The sequence below is a fragment of the Aphelocoma coerulescens genome, chromosome 1 (genome assembly GCF_041296385.1).
Source record: "Aphelocoma coerulescens isolate FSJ_1873_10779 chromosome 1, UR_Acoe_1.0, whole genome shotgun sequence".
NCBI lineage: Eukaryota > Metazoa > Chordata > Aves > Passeriformes > Corvidae > Aphelocoma > Aphelocoma coerulescens.
In genome coordinates, this window is record NC_091013.1 from 14773092 (window position 1) to 14787576 (window position 14485).

General features: G+C 38.6%; 1 protein-coding gene across 11 annotated transcripts in view; it reads right to left on the reverse strand.

Moving 5' to 3' along the window:
* CNKSR2 (connector enhancer of kinase suppressor of Ras 2) overlaps positions 1-14485 on the reverse strand; it is a 207474-nt gene that overhangs the window by 147196 nt on the left and 45793 nt on the right. For all 11 annotated transcript variants that reach the window (XM_069000455.1, XM_069000273.1, XM_069000076.1 and 8 more), the window contains exons 3-4: positions 11458-11660; positions 142-229 (exon numbers count right to left, since the gene is read on the reverse strand). In XM_069000455.1, the coding sequence (XP_068856556.1) occupies positions 142-229; positions 11458-11660 (291 nt within the window). The remainder of the gene's footprint in view (positions 1-141; positions 230-11457; positions 11661-14485) is intronic.

Consider the following 14485-nt stretch of genomic DNA (forward strand, 5'->3'; position numbering starts at 1 on the left):
TTTAAAAAAGCATTTACTAAGTACTAGTATTCCCTTATTTTGGTTGGACAATGATATAGCCAGTGTAAAACAAAATTGTGGGAAGGTAATAGCCATTTACAGTTCAGGAAAAAATAAATTGCTAAGCAGACTGTCTCATACCTGTTGTACTATTGTTGTTAGTTCCAGACAGAGCTGTATGACATTATTTCTTGTTACTGAGTAATCTGTGACAGCAGCAAAAGGTGATCTAAAAAAAAAAGAAAACAAAAGTAAAAAGTTGAATAGCACTAGCATATATCCACTTGCAGTTTTTAAGTTCCTCTTAAAGAAATTCCACTTACAAAAGCTTTATTTCTAACAGTTTTCTTCAGGACTGCCTTTACTCCCCCAGAAGCAGCCCAGCTGACCTTCTGCATCGGTTTGGGAATACCCTTATGAAGGAAATCAGAGGTACTGCTTCCTCCTGTGATATGAATGGTGTCCAGATGTGAATCAGATCAGAGAAGATTTTGGCTGATTCACTGGGATTTTTGGGATTTGATCTAGTATCTGGTGGAAGTAGCAGATGGATTCAGAATAAGTAAAATCTTTATCTAGAGGGGGAAACAGTATTTAAAACCAGAGATGCACCAAGGCTGAGAAGCATCTGCAAAGCCTAAACTGGCAGCACAGCCCACACACTAGGGTACAGTCAGAACTGCTTAGTGAAATGAACAATGTAGTCCAACACTTATTTACAGACTTTACCTGCATGTATCCTGTACCTTAAAACTTCACATTAGGATGCTTAAAAGCTTGCCTACGTGGAAGCTTGCTTGCTTTCTAGAGGCACTGCTAAAATGTATTTGGTTAGTGAAGCTGTCAGTCATCTGATTTCTGTACTGCAAGCCTCTCAATCTATAAACTCATATATATGACCTATATTCTTTATTCAAGAAGTAGTCAAACAGGAGGCAGGGCTGCTATTTTCTCTAAGAGGAGTCAAGAGCTTGACTTTATCAGTATTGCAAATGAGGTTTTTATGGGTATTATTAGCATCACAAAGATGGCATTTGTCCCTAGTATACCTGCTAAAAACATTTAAAACAACAACAACAAAAAGATGGTAGTGTGGCTGTCTTTAAATTAGGATGGGTGACTAATCCCTTCCTCAACTGCCTTCTTTCATCACTTCACATGTAGTTGTATATACCTTGAAGAGTTTTACAGCACTGCTTGGTACCATGCCTTCCTTATTTAAGCCTGAAGACAAATTTCCAGTACAAAGAACTTTGCTATAAGCAAGTCCAAGAGATAGCTGTAAATACAGTTCTACTGGTACTAACAGGTTTCTAAATTACAGTAATTCTGAACACAGAATTACTGAAATTTTGGTGCAGGCAGATTTGGAATTGTCCACTAATAACCCCATGTGAACTCCCTTATCTCTTCTGGTTTTGTCACATGCTCTCTTTCTTCTCCAGGGCTTGCAATCCAGCCCTGATGGTTCATAAGACAGAATTAACTCTGAGGTGCATAATCAAGTCTAGCAGCTTTGATTTTATATAATACATCACACAATGACATACACTTTTTGCCTGTATTTTCTAGAGAGAAAACCAGTAGATTCTTTTAAAATGAAAGTACAGACACTGGAAGCTAAGGTAAGTTCCAAAAGGTGCCTTATGAAAGGACTGGACTTACTGGACACAGATATACACTGACAATTCAGAGCCCAAGTTTTCTGCAGCATACGACAACTGTACAGTAGGTACACACTACAGCAGAGCAACCCACAGACACACCCACAGATTATTTCTGAAGTTTAGGAGATATATGAGCATATTAAAGGATGAAAGATAACTGAACCCCTTGGTTATGAACCATAGCTGAGTTCAAGAAGCACATGGACAATGCTTTCAGGCACATGGCATCATTCTTGGGTTGCTCTGTGCAGGGCTGGAAGTTGGACTCAATGATCCTGATAGGTCCCTTCCAACTCAGCGTATTTTGTGATTCTATCATAATTGTGTTTTAAGAAGTACATTAGTCAACATGTACAAAACCAGTGATTTTTCCTTCCATAATTGTAACTGTTGGGGTTCTGAAATCTACCCGAAACCTTGATTTAAAAAGGTCATGTTCATTTAGGAACTTATTTTTATTGAAGATGAATGTAATCAAACCAGCAAATGGTATTATTTTACTTTAAGTATGGGTGTTAATACAATTTGATCCTGAAATTACACAACTGCAATCTATTTGACATTTCAAAGCCTCCAGCATTTCTCTAAACAAAATCACACAGCAGGCTTAGGCTTCTAATATAGCATCATCTTCCCTCATACTTTTGTAATTTAGTTTGGTTTCATGGTTCATGAGGAAAATAATGTTATTTTTATCATCATTACTCTTAGTGAAGATCATTAGAAATGCCCCAAATAAACTTTGTTGACATTAAAGAACAGGCAAAGGGACTGAGACATTACTCATCTTAGTTCCATTTAAGTTATCACAGTGAAGACTTACTGGCAACAGCATGTCAAGCAGGCAGCAAGGGTGTCAGCAGGAGGGAGAAGACTACCAAAATTCAGCAACTAAGATGTAAGATTTTGAGAAGTGCTTGACAACTTAGAAAGACAGGGAGACAGGTCCATGTATTATATAAACTTTGCTCCTGCAGAAAACCTAATGGATCCTCCAATTGCCTCCTCTGTAGGTCTCTGTAGCTTATAAACCAACTCCCTCGCATCAGTTTCTGCAGATGCATCTCTGGGGTATTGCTGCAAACTGGACCAGCAAAATTGCAATTCCCTTTTCTCCCCCTTCCCAGTTCAGACCACATCCCTGGAGGCAATCTGAACACACAACTACACAGCCACTACCACATAAGCAGCTGGAGAAATGGTAAGGGCCTCCAAAGGAAACGTATTTTGGTACCATCCCAAGCCTCAACTTCAGTAGTCAAAGTCCAGCAAGACTTAATGTAACAACATGCCAGCAGTTTCAATCAAAATATCAACAGAAACTTTACTGTAGGATCACTGACTGGATTTCATATGAGACACAGTGTAAAATACCAATATGACAAAAATCTCTTCATTGGTAATATACCCATTGTTTATAGTTTTAATACAGCACTATATTATTGACTGTGAATAGATGAATCAACTTGCATGAATGCAAACAAAGCCTACATATACTATAACTTCAGTTGGCTGCTAAAACATTTTCTCCCTCAAGGCACACACCAAGTATAAGAAACTCCCTGTTTAATCAGACCACTTCCCTCTACTTTAAAAAGAAAAAAAACTTCCTTGGCTTGGCAGAGCCATTTCTATCACCTTTCAATTTCTACACTTTTCTTTCAAAGCCACATTTTTCACAGTCCCTTGGACCTTCAGGTCTGAGGTACCTCATACAGCTCCAGAGAAGAAAATTCCCTGAGAAAAAAATTGCAATTTTCAACATGTGTACTGTCCAATTCAGTGCTTTTGAAGTTAAACAAAAACTAAAGAACTGGCTTGGACTGGGGCAACATATTGCCCCCACTTCCTGCTGTGACATTGATCTCAGCATCTCATTGTCTCACCTCTCTCAGTCATTTCCAAGATATTTCCAATACACACTTCCCTCTTTGTGGAACCTTTTTTACTGTTTCTCTTGTAATTCATTTGTTCTTCCTTCAAAATTGTGATTTTCTTTGCAACACCCACATGAAAACACCTTTGTAGCTCCACAGCATGTCTACCTGACCACATGCCCTTTCCACTCATTTCCCCTTCCAAACCTCTGCTGGTTTCCTCTTTTCATTGTCTATCCCTTCTACACCTGATACCTTAAGGAAAATAAACTTACACAATCACATGAATGCTTCCGGGAACAAATGCAGGGTGGTTTTGCCTTTAGTCCCACATTTTCCCCATCGTTCTCCTTTCCAACACTTGAAGCCATTAGTCACTTTCAAACTTTCACAAATGAGTGGGTAACACGTTTCAAGGATAATTAAGTCCATACACATCTGTGATCATGACTACAGCTGGAAAAGTGAGAACCTCTAAAGTTTTCCACTGTGCAAATCCACATTGTGAACCTTTACCTTAGGAGACACCAGGGCAAGACGAAGAGCTTCAAAACACCTCATCCACAGGGAAAAAAACATTGGTGCTTACTTTTTTTTTTAAACATTAAAGTCAATCAACTTCAATACCCTTATCTATAGGACAAAGTATTCCTAAGACAAGGCATGACAGAGCTACTGGTTCTTTTCACACTTTTATGAACCAGTGTTTGACATAAATAATCTAACTCCGATATGTGAATTTGTTTATACACGTGTAATGTAGGCTGCAACACTCGTGCATGTGGGTACACTTTAATGAATTGAGACCTGAATAAGCATTTTTAGTAGTATCAGCATCTTTCAGAATGAAAAAAAAATTATATTATCAACCATTCATTAATTAAAACACCCTGAAGGACTGGTAGAAAAACCAGCCACATTAATATAGCACAGCTAATTCCCTCACAGAATGAAGAAATAATACAATTCAACAGCTATTAATACTCACAACTGCTGATTGCACATAAAGAAAAATCCTTCAAAAACAATTACAAATTTGTGAAGGAGGTGTATATCCTCAGTATTTCTACACTATCAACTTTTTTGTCCTCATACACTTTAGTCTCCTCATCTGTCTTCTTCATATAACATAAGGGAAAATGATACATAGAAATAACAATTTCACTTTAAAAAGTTGCTATTTGGACAAATACAGACTGCTGCTAGTAAAAACATCACACAAAATAAAAATTAATCATATTTCACCACTAGTTGTAATATTGAGATATTTTATAACAATAGACATCGTGAGGGCTTTAAAACCAATATCATACTTATTTTAGCATCCTAACAAGGGAAAACATGCTCAGAGCCTTTTGATTAAATATAATAGTCCAAAATCTTTCAAAGAGAGAGGCAAACAAAGCAGTAATATAACTCAGTCTTCAAAGGCAACATATTAATCTCGAATAAAAATCTGAATGCACAATACTGTTGTATATACACTGTTCCTGAGCCATCTAAGGTTCATGGTTTTAGGCTTTCATGAAACAAACATTTCATTTGTATTTCTAATGGAACTGTTTTATGTAAAATCAGGGAGGAATGCAGTAAAATTCACACTGGATAAAGGAATTCTTTAAATGAGTGCTCTATTAAACATTTACAGTTGTTCCAGGAGCACAGTCTAGTTAAGTACCATAGCATTCTGAGGCAGCACTTACTCACAGGTTTGGCATACCATTCAAACCAGCAAAAAGGGAAATGCATAAAGGAAACAAGATTCAAAGGTTTAAGACAAAAACCCAATTAACAGATAGTGCAATATTTGTGTGGTGAGTAAAGAATTGCTGAAGTATTTTGTTTCTTTCTGCTTGGGTTTTCATTTGTTTACTCCCACCATCTTGTTTGCAAAGCAGATTTACCCTGTCAGGACAAGCTAACAGGACTGCATGAACTCTCTTATAAAGGAGATTCTAAATCAGTAACACTTACTTTGTAAGAAAGAAGTTATGGGCTTACAAACAATGCATTTCTTTACTTAAAACTCAAAAATACTCCCAGCAGGGCTCATTCACCAAAAACAATGAGGCAAAGAAATCCAGCTGAACACATTCCACCTACAGCGGAAGAAAATCGATGCATTGAGTATGTCACCATGGTGAAAAGAGGGCCATCCATTTTGGATTGGGGAACATGTTCTCCTACAACAGTGCTTTCATACAATGCAGACTTAAAGGGTGTGCTAAACCTGAACACCTAGAATTGTTCAGTCATAAACAAAGAGCATTCACATCATTGCAGGCTGCACTTCTCTGACACATCAAAGCATCACCAAAAAAAGCCCATGGTGTAAGGCTTGGAGATCCTGTTCTGCTGTCAACCACTGAAGCATTCAGATGTCCTTAACTTCAGGCACAGATTTTACCCTTATTTAATAGGATTTATGTACAGATATAAGTGCTTCGCAAAATTGTACCAATTTATGCCCATACCAAAATAATTTGCCCACGTGGGGTTTAGAAGTTACAGGATTACACCCCACCAAGCTGTGAATGACCCTAGAAGCAGACCTAGACTTGCCAAAAAGGCCTTTTATTCTGAAATTTTACATTTTGTTACTTCTGTCATACCCACGTATTTTATATAACCAACAATTTCTATTTACAGTTAGGCTTTTTGTTCACCTTCTTGTTCCATTTTGTTCATGTATCCAGACAGCAGTGGTAAATTAATCAGACTCATGCACATTTTTCAGCCTGCTAGCTTTTCTCTGGCCATAGCACTGAAAGTCCTGAATACAGAAATCTATCTCCACAAAATCTCTTTGTTCCTCCTACTTAGACTGCAGTGTAATCTGCAGCAGCAGTTTAAGTTTTTTATTTCCAAAAAGGGGATAGTGCTAGTGTGAAAAACAAGAGCTACAGAAGAGTTGCTGTGAAAGACATATTGAATCTCTGCCCACACAGATGGCTGAGTCAAACAGTACACCAAAAAAATCCAGTGGTGCTTGACAAATCCTAATTCACAACCATTAAAATCTGTGACACAACAACAGACGCACAATGTTGTAGTCGTTATCTCACGGGAAGTTGACTGTATTTTCTTAAATTCTTAAGAGAAAAAGAAACTACCACATTATCTTAATGTCTCTTTAATGAGGACTCACGCAAAGCCCTAAAAACAATCAATCCTTCCTCACTCCTATTCTCTAAGTCTGCATTTATAGTTTATACAGATATTAGTCCTATTGCCAAGATCCAAAATATTCTTTTGATGCTGCATAAGATATATGCTATAAGGAGTCCTTGCTTCAGATAACATGGCCCAAACAGTAGAGTAGACAGCAAGAAGAAGCCCAGAAGCACAACTAAGAGTTCCTTTCTTGCTTAGTGCAATCTGCTGGAAATACAGATATTGGTTGGCAAAGACAACCAAAGTGTGGTGGAGGTGAATGAAGAGAACATATCAAACCAGGAACAATGTGGAAGATGACATCACCAGAAGCTTGTGCTGGCAGAGTAAGGAGAGAAATAGAAATGCGAAGAGACAGAGCTCATGAAGCTGCCACCAAAAGTCACCTCAGTTCAAGTTTGCTCAGGATCCTCCCTCTTCCACAAATAGCATTACAGTTCTTCCCAGTCAAGACAATAGTAATGAGCTGTACCTGTTAAATCCAGCTGTCCCATGAAAGAAAAACATATGACTACAGTGGGACTTGAAGGGGAACAATAGGGTGCTTAAAGGATTTGTAAAATCCTTTTGCTGCCAAGGCTGTCTTCACTTTGCAGCAGCTTCTGACTCATTAGGAGACAAACTCAATACTCAAAGTTGGGCCAGCTTCTGAAGATGATCAGAAGCTTCTGCCTACTGTCTGCCTGTCAGGTAGTCTGCTAAGATCTGGGAGAAAATGTATTGGATGAATCTGAGCACCCTTCATTCAGGACTCATCGCAATTTCAGTACTGCAACCAATAGGTACCAGCAAATTAGCAGAAAAGGAATGAGCTGTGAGTACAGTACAAGGCCTGGCTGTGCCCTAACCAGAGAGAAAGCTACTTATAAGCACTGCTAAATACTCCCAACTTGGGGCTCAGAAGAATTTTCTAGGATCCCTATGGTATCATTGCCTTTCAGTTTATGCTTGCCTCTGGATAACAACTGAGAAGTTTTCACTGGTGTCACTGAAGATTCAAGTAACCTGGTAAAATCCTAACAAAATTTTGTTTAAGATGAAAACATGTAACTTGACTCTCAAAATCCTTGGAGTGCTCATGTTTCTTTTAGATCAAAAAAGCCATGGATAGATTACATATACATAATTCAGAAATTGCAAAGGCAGTGAAAACCAACACATCCACACACAAAGCAACATTTTACGAAGTGTTTTTAAGGTGGACTGTAAATGTGTGCTCTAAGAACAAAACCTTACCCAGGATTAACAGAAATAAATATGTCTAATTTCGATCCAATTAAATGTGCAGATACTACTGGATATACTAGTGCACAGAAAAAAAGTACTTTTATGAAGTTAGGAATAGCTTTATGCCACAAAACTGCAACACATTCATATTGCAAACCCACAGTAGTGAATTTAAAACAGTAATTCTAATTTAATTTTACATTTTTAAGAATTCCTCACCAGGATGGAGTGTATCAGCCCTATAAAAGGCAGAAGAATTTCCAGGAACCTGACACATCAGAGAAGAAGGAGGAGAAGGAAAGCTGGCATATATTACTATTCCAAAGAATACAACTGTCATGAATTACAGGAGTAAAGGCTGAACAGAACACCAGTGATTTATCTGGAAGTCTAGAAGACCTGATTGACTGTAATTCCTGAGAAGTATCACACAACATATTTCAATGCCAAGTTTCTTTGAACATCAGGTAAGTAGTTTGTTGCTATAGCCTAAAGTGTGGTTTTCCATCAGTCTGAACTACGTTAAGTGTCAAGTAGAAACACATCACCGTTTCACAAAAGACTCATGGTTTTTCAAGAAAGTACCAATCTTGTAAGGAAATTCACTTGGAAGAATTTTAAGATTATGGAGACAGAATAAAACAAAAGGTTATTAAGTTATGAAGTCTTCTGAAAGAGAAGATACATTTTGTGGGCTAAGAAAGTAACAGGAAGTTAAAATTAGACTAGAACGTATCAGTGTGATGACAGTTTCCTTATAGGATTTTATTGGAGAGTTATTTCATGCTCCTCAAAATCGTCAGCCAACTTCTTTTGAAAATAGAATTCTCTACTGTCTTCTAGCTCGTAAATGAAACTAAACCAAAAGACTTTTAAAGCCTGGTAATAAAAGCTACCCTAATTTTCAGTAAAACTCAATTTCTGACATACATCTGGAAGTAGGACTGCTCCAAGGAAAGACCTGGAACAAAGAATGTCCTTGGATCACTGCAAGAGCTACAGGGAAAGTAACTCAGCAAATCACAACGCTCACACTCCTTTAGATAATTGTGTCAGGTCTAACAAAGTCCTTTAAGATTTTAAGTGTCCGACAGAAACATCATAAACAGAGCATTCACTACAGCAACAAGTGAAGCACAACCTGTATGGAGTCGTCACCATCCCCTACATATAAAACCCACATCACTGCATGTCTCTGCAAGCTGGAGCTGCTGCTAGCTGCTTTTACCAGACATGACCTCAAAAACCACTGCACAGGGGCAGCCTAGCAGGGGTGTTAAAATGGGGTTGTCCTAATTGTTATTAGGACAACCCTAATAGCCACTTCATTTGTCCTAATGGTTTGCTCTCCCCTCTCACAACCCAGAGATAGAACTGGTACTAGAAAACAACCAAAAAACTAAGATTTGGAGTCCAGATTTAATAGCAACAGGTGTGCAGAATAAAATTAAATCCAAGTTCCTTACCTTTAGTAATCAATTTTTAAAATCTTTCTATCTCCCCCCTAGTGGCCCCAATACCTTCTTAGAAGGTACACAATAAGCAGAATCATATGGATCTCCAGATGTTCCCACTTCCAGAGAAAAATGTAGTTATCGGCCTACCTTCATCCTCATTTGGGGTCTTCACAAACAAGGAAGAACAAACTTTGCCAAAATATCCAGAGCTCATAAATCAAAAAAGTCTTAAAGTGTTTCAGAAAAGATTTCTTAGAACCAGGCGTTTAGATCTTCAAAAGGACTTTCCTAGAAATCTGAAGCCTTCTTTGGGCACAAGACAGCACTGCTGAAAGCATGATACCACCCTAATTGCCCGCATTTTTAACTTCTTGGAATTCCTGGGTCTGATCAGGTGTCATTTCATTTCAGCTAAATGCAAAAGTACATTCAGTGCACAGTACTACAGTGACACACCAGTCCTCAAATGCAGATGTTTTCTAGCATTAAAAACTACCTGCTTCCTGAACTTCAATTACTAAATTCATATTAAGTTGAAAAACACCCATGGTTCTTCCGTGTGTTAAAAATGTGTGTGTATATATATGAAATTTACTTTTGAATAACAGACTATTAAAAAAAAAAACAAACCAAACTCAAAAACCCATAAAACACACAATCAAAACCCAAAAAGAACTTTGACTTAGTAACTAACAGTCTTTAATCATGACCACAGTTCCAATGAGAAACCAAACAAGATTATTTCTAAATAGAAAGAAGTGGCAAAAACTAATCCATCTGTGCAAAAGAACATGTTTTTCTACTGTTCTTTTGGTTTTAAAGTACAGTATGATATGCTGCTCTCTGCCAAAAGTGATTTTGCAGGGAGAAAAAGTGAAGCCTAGAGGTATTCCAAGTAATAACAGGTTAGAACAGAATAACAGAACTAAAAATAAACTTCAAATTTTTCAAGTCTCAATACTAAACTCTTTCCATGAGATTGCACTACTTCTCTACACAACTAATGTTAAATATCTAAAGAGAAATTTAGGAGTCAACTTTAGGTACTCTGGGTTTGAAACTTAAGGAAAGGCTAGAAAGGGAGTAGAAAAGAAGCAATGGTAGCTGCAACCTCCTGAATAAAACAAAGCGCTTGCAGTCCAGCTTAAGAAATAGAAAAGATTCAGGCCTCACCTAAACCACTCATATGGAAGTCATTTATGGGAGAGAAGCCAGCTTTCCTCAGAAAAATGAAACACAAAGCACACAGCAGTAAAACCAAATAATTCTACTGGATTTCAAATGTTACACGAAGATCATACTCTGAACAAAACTTCAGCTGCTGGACACAAAACAAGATATACCTTTAAATCAAGATAAGCATTTTATTTTCTCTGGTGAAAATTCATTGTGATGTATTATATAAAGACATACAGATAGACTAATTTTAACCACTTTAGGAATTTCAACCATCATCTTAAATACATGCACATTAATCTTGTTATAATTAGAAAAAAAGTCATTACAAATGTAGCAAAGGGGAGCACTTCAGTCCTGGTCCCACATACTTCCTAGGTAACAGAGGCAAAAGTGTGGAACAGTTCCTATTACCTCTAGAGTATCAGAAGTATTTCACTGCTATTTAAAAAACCCGAACCACAACATGCATGTTTGTATACACACACACTCTGGAATTATATTGGAGTTATATTTTCATTACCCATGTAATGAAAAGTATGATCAGTTTTGTGAATTTGATAGTATCAAAGCAATGAATCTGATTTATGCAGGTTAAAGTGCTGCTATATATTAAAAAAAACACATATATAACCTAATGATGTCATCCTGTTGCTTTACTGTATAGTGTAGGGTCACAGTGCATTTGGAGGTATTGTACTGAAAAGCTAATCTGAATTGCAGGCTGACATTAAAAAGGAAGAATTGGTACAAACATCCCCTCAAAACATGTGAATGAATTCTGCGTCCATTCAGTGTCTACAATACATTTCGTAAACAAGCTGGGGCTTTGTGCATGTCCATGATCTGGTTACCTGTGAGACATTTGGGAGATTTTACCTGTCCAACCAAGCCAGAAGACTTTTGGCTGCTCCAATCAGATCCACTACTGATGTCAGAAAATCATTCGGTAATTTGCGACTGGTCCTTCCATCATAGTGACCACTCCTCCTCCTCCCAGTAATGAAGTTCTGCAGATTTTTGGCAGATGCATTCAGTTTGTGAGAAAGGGTTTTTAGATTTTCTGTTTCCAAACCATAGTTCTATATTGAAAAAAAAAAATGAAAACAAAATAAAATTAGCTTTACAGATGAACAGGAAGAACTAAGAACAGCAAGACTGCTCTTCTACTTCAGAACTTAACCATTCCTAATAATTAAGGTAGAAATACACCCACTCAGTTTTTAAATGTACAGCATGTTCTGTTTCTGAAGCACATAAAAACAGAACAGAAAAAGAGCAAAATTATGAGTGATCCTTTAGCTTGTTCTAAGTGTACTGAGAAAAAACATCTCAAAATGAAGAAAAAACCTAGTCTGGAAAACTGTTTTTCAAACCATCAGCACATCACCAGAATCACAGAATGGTGTGGACTGGAAGGGACCTTCAAGATTCTCTAATTCCAACACCCCTGCCACATGCAGAGACACTTTCACTAGAGCTCAGAGCCCCATCCAACCTGGCCTTGATCAGAGGGTTCTCTCTGTAACCCTGATGGGTTAGTGACCAGTACCCCATGTCCATACTCACAATAATTCCTAAGACACATTGCCAGCATGAGGGCTTGCAAGTAGCAGAAGTATGCAGCATGGACATGGTGTGATACTAAATTGGTTTTGTTGGCTTCAGAGATCTAAGTAAGTGAATTAGCATACTTCTTTTTAGCAGTGAAGGACCACCACAATCACAGACCAGAGAACACAGTGCTGCCCTGCTCAACCTCTATGTTGCTCATTTAAAGTCAAGTTTTAAACTTTGTTTCCATTTAAGAGTCAATCTCTTAAATTAAGGTCCTTAGCTGTGCAGCAGAGACAGAAATAATTATGCCGAAATATTAACAAATAGTACTTGGAAATCCTTCAAAAGTAAAAATGTTACCAAAACACCACTAGAAAATGTTCTGATTTAATGCTCAATTACAATATAATATAGTACCATCAGCAATTTGTTATTTCTATAATAGATTTGTTTTCCTGACACACACAAAGAGTGATAGATACAAAAAGGACTTATTTTGCCGTTCCAAAGGAATAATCAATTGCAGACTTGAGCTTAGTACTCCTCTAAGAGAATTATGGAATTTTGGAAGTTCTCACTTCAGCCACATCAAAGGGTGATAGCATGGGGTGCTGGCAACTTGTTCAGTTGACAATGGAAGGGGCTGCTCATTACAGAATGCGAACCATTTCCTACCAAAATCGATGAAGTAGAATGCACAAAGCCCCTCAGATGCACACAGAAAAATCTAATTCTTAATGACAGTCCATGTCCTCCCCAGCTTTCCTCCCATGCCCCTGGTTTGCTCCCATGCTGATTTGTCCACAAGGAGAGATGGGGGAAGAGATACACCCACCAATGCTAACCTAGGACGGCTGAAGCTTATTTACCTTATCCGTTTTTCTATAGGAATTGCGGGGGCAGGGTGCGAGGTGGTGATTATTTACAGCAGTTGTCATGCTCCTAATCTAAACCATCTCCTAAATGAATTTAATCCTCTTTAACTACACAGGGACTGCAGGAACATTATACTGAAGCCAGTCCCAGTGAGCCCCCAGCCCTCCCACAACACCCACTCCCACGCCAATGGGGGCTCATGACGGAGAGACTACAGCACACGGCTCGTCTGCCATCTCCCAGCCAGCTCTGTGTGCTTGTAAACTGAGCACACTTTGTGAGGGAGCCACTAAGACAACAACCATCCTTCCACAGCAGAGAATGCACTTTGGAGCTCAGCTTAAGGGGACACTAACCATACACTAAGGTAGCGCTTTACAAACCATTACTGGAACTTCTGTGAACATCCCTACCTTGGGAAGGAAGGCTCTGCAGGCACGATTCTCAACTACACAGATGCTGTATTCTGCCACCCCATTCAGTCCCCAATTAGATAAAATGTATGTTTGGGCAGTGACTTTTCCATCATGTAAATATTCAAGAGCAATTACACAACAGATAGTATTAGGTTATAAATAAAAAATTACAAGATGAAAACAATTACTTGGGATTGAAAAGTAAAACATACTTTATTATGCAGCTAAATGGCTCATAACTAATAACTTATTAAATCAGTCCAAAGTAAAGAGATAAACATCAGATAAAAATATATCTGGTTTTTCCCTGCAGTTTTGTGTGGTTGGTCTGGCTGAGGGAGCACAATGGGGATTGAGGAGTAGGTAGGAGTAAGTTTGACAAAGATTAGCAGGTTTGTTCTTACTTCATCCTGCTTCTTGACCATCTAGCTCATTTTGGCAAAATTAATGGGGGAAGAAACAAATGAAAGATATTCTGGATGAATGATAAATCACCGAAAATGTCTTAAAGATCAGCCAAAGCAAAGCCCCACCACAAGCGAGGCACAACAACATGGCACTCACACCCCCAGAGGTGGGGGGTATGACCGCAGGCTGGCCACCGGCCTTCTCACAGGGCTGCCTTCTTTCCCATGCACTGAAACACTGAATTTCACAATTCAGCAGGCTGTTCCTAAGGAGCTGAGTCTGATTATCCAAATATAAAACTAAGGCAGGAGGGGGGGGGCAGTGGGCAAGGTGCCCTACAAGCCTAGGCACCTTCTTGCCACACAAGCCATGCCCCACACAGGGCTCGCAGCCAGGGGAGACCACATTGAGGACCAGGCTGGATCCCAACAGTCCTCAACAACCCCACATCTTTTCAACTCCCCCTCTTTTGCTGTCTCCTCTTTGTCACCTTGTCTGTACCTCATCTACTTGGACAGGCAGGCACTGGTCCCCAGTCTGTGCAGGCATTCCACGCCCACCCCAGAGGAAGCCCTGGCAGGCAGCATACAAACCTGAAGTAGTACCAGAAAGTAAAGCATCAGAAGAAAACAAAATCTGCAATATTTAAC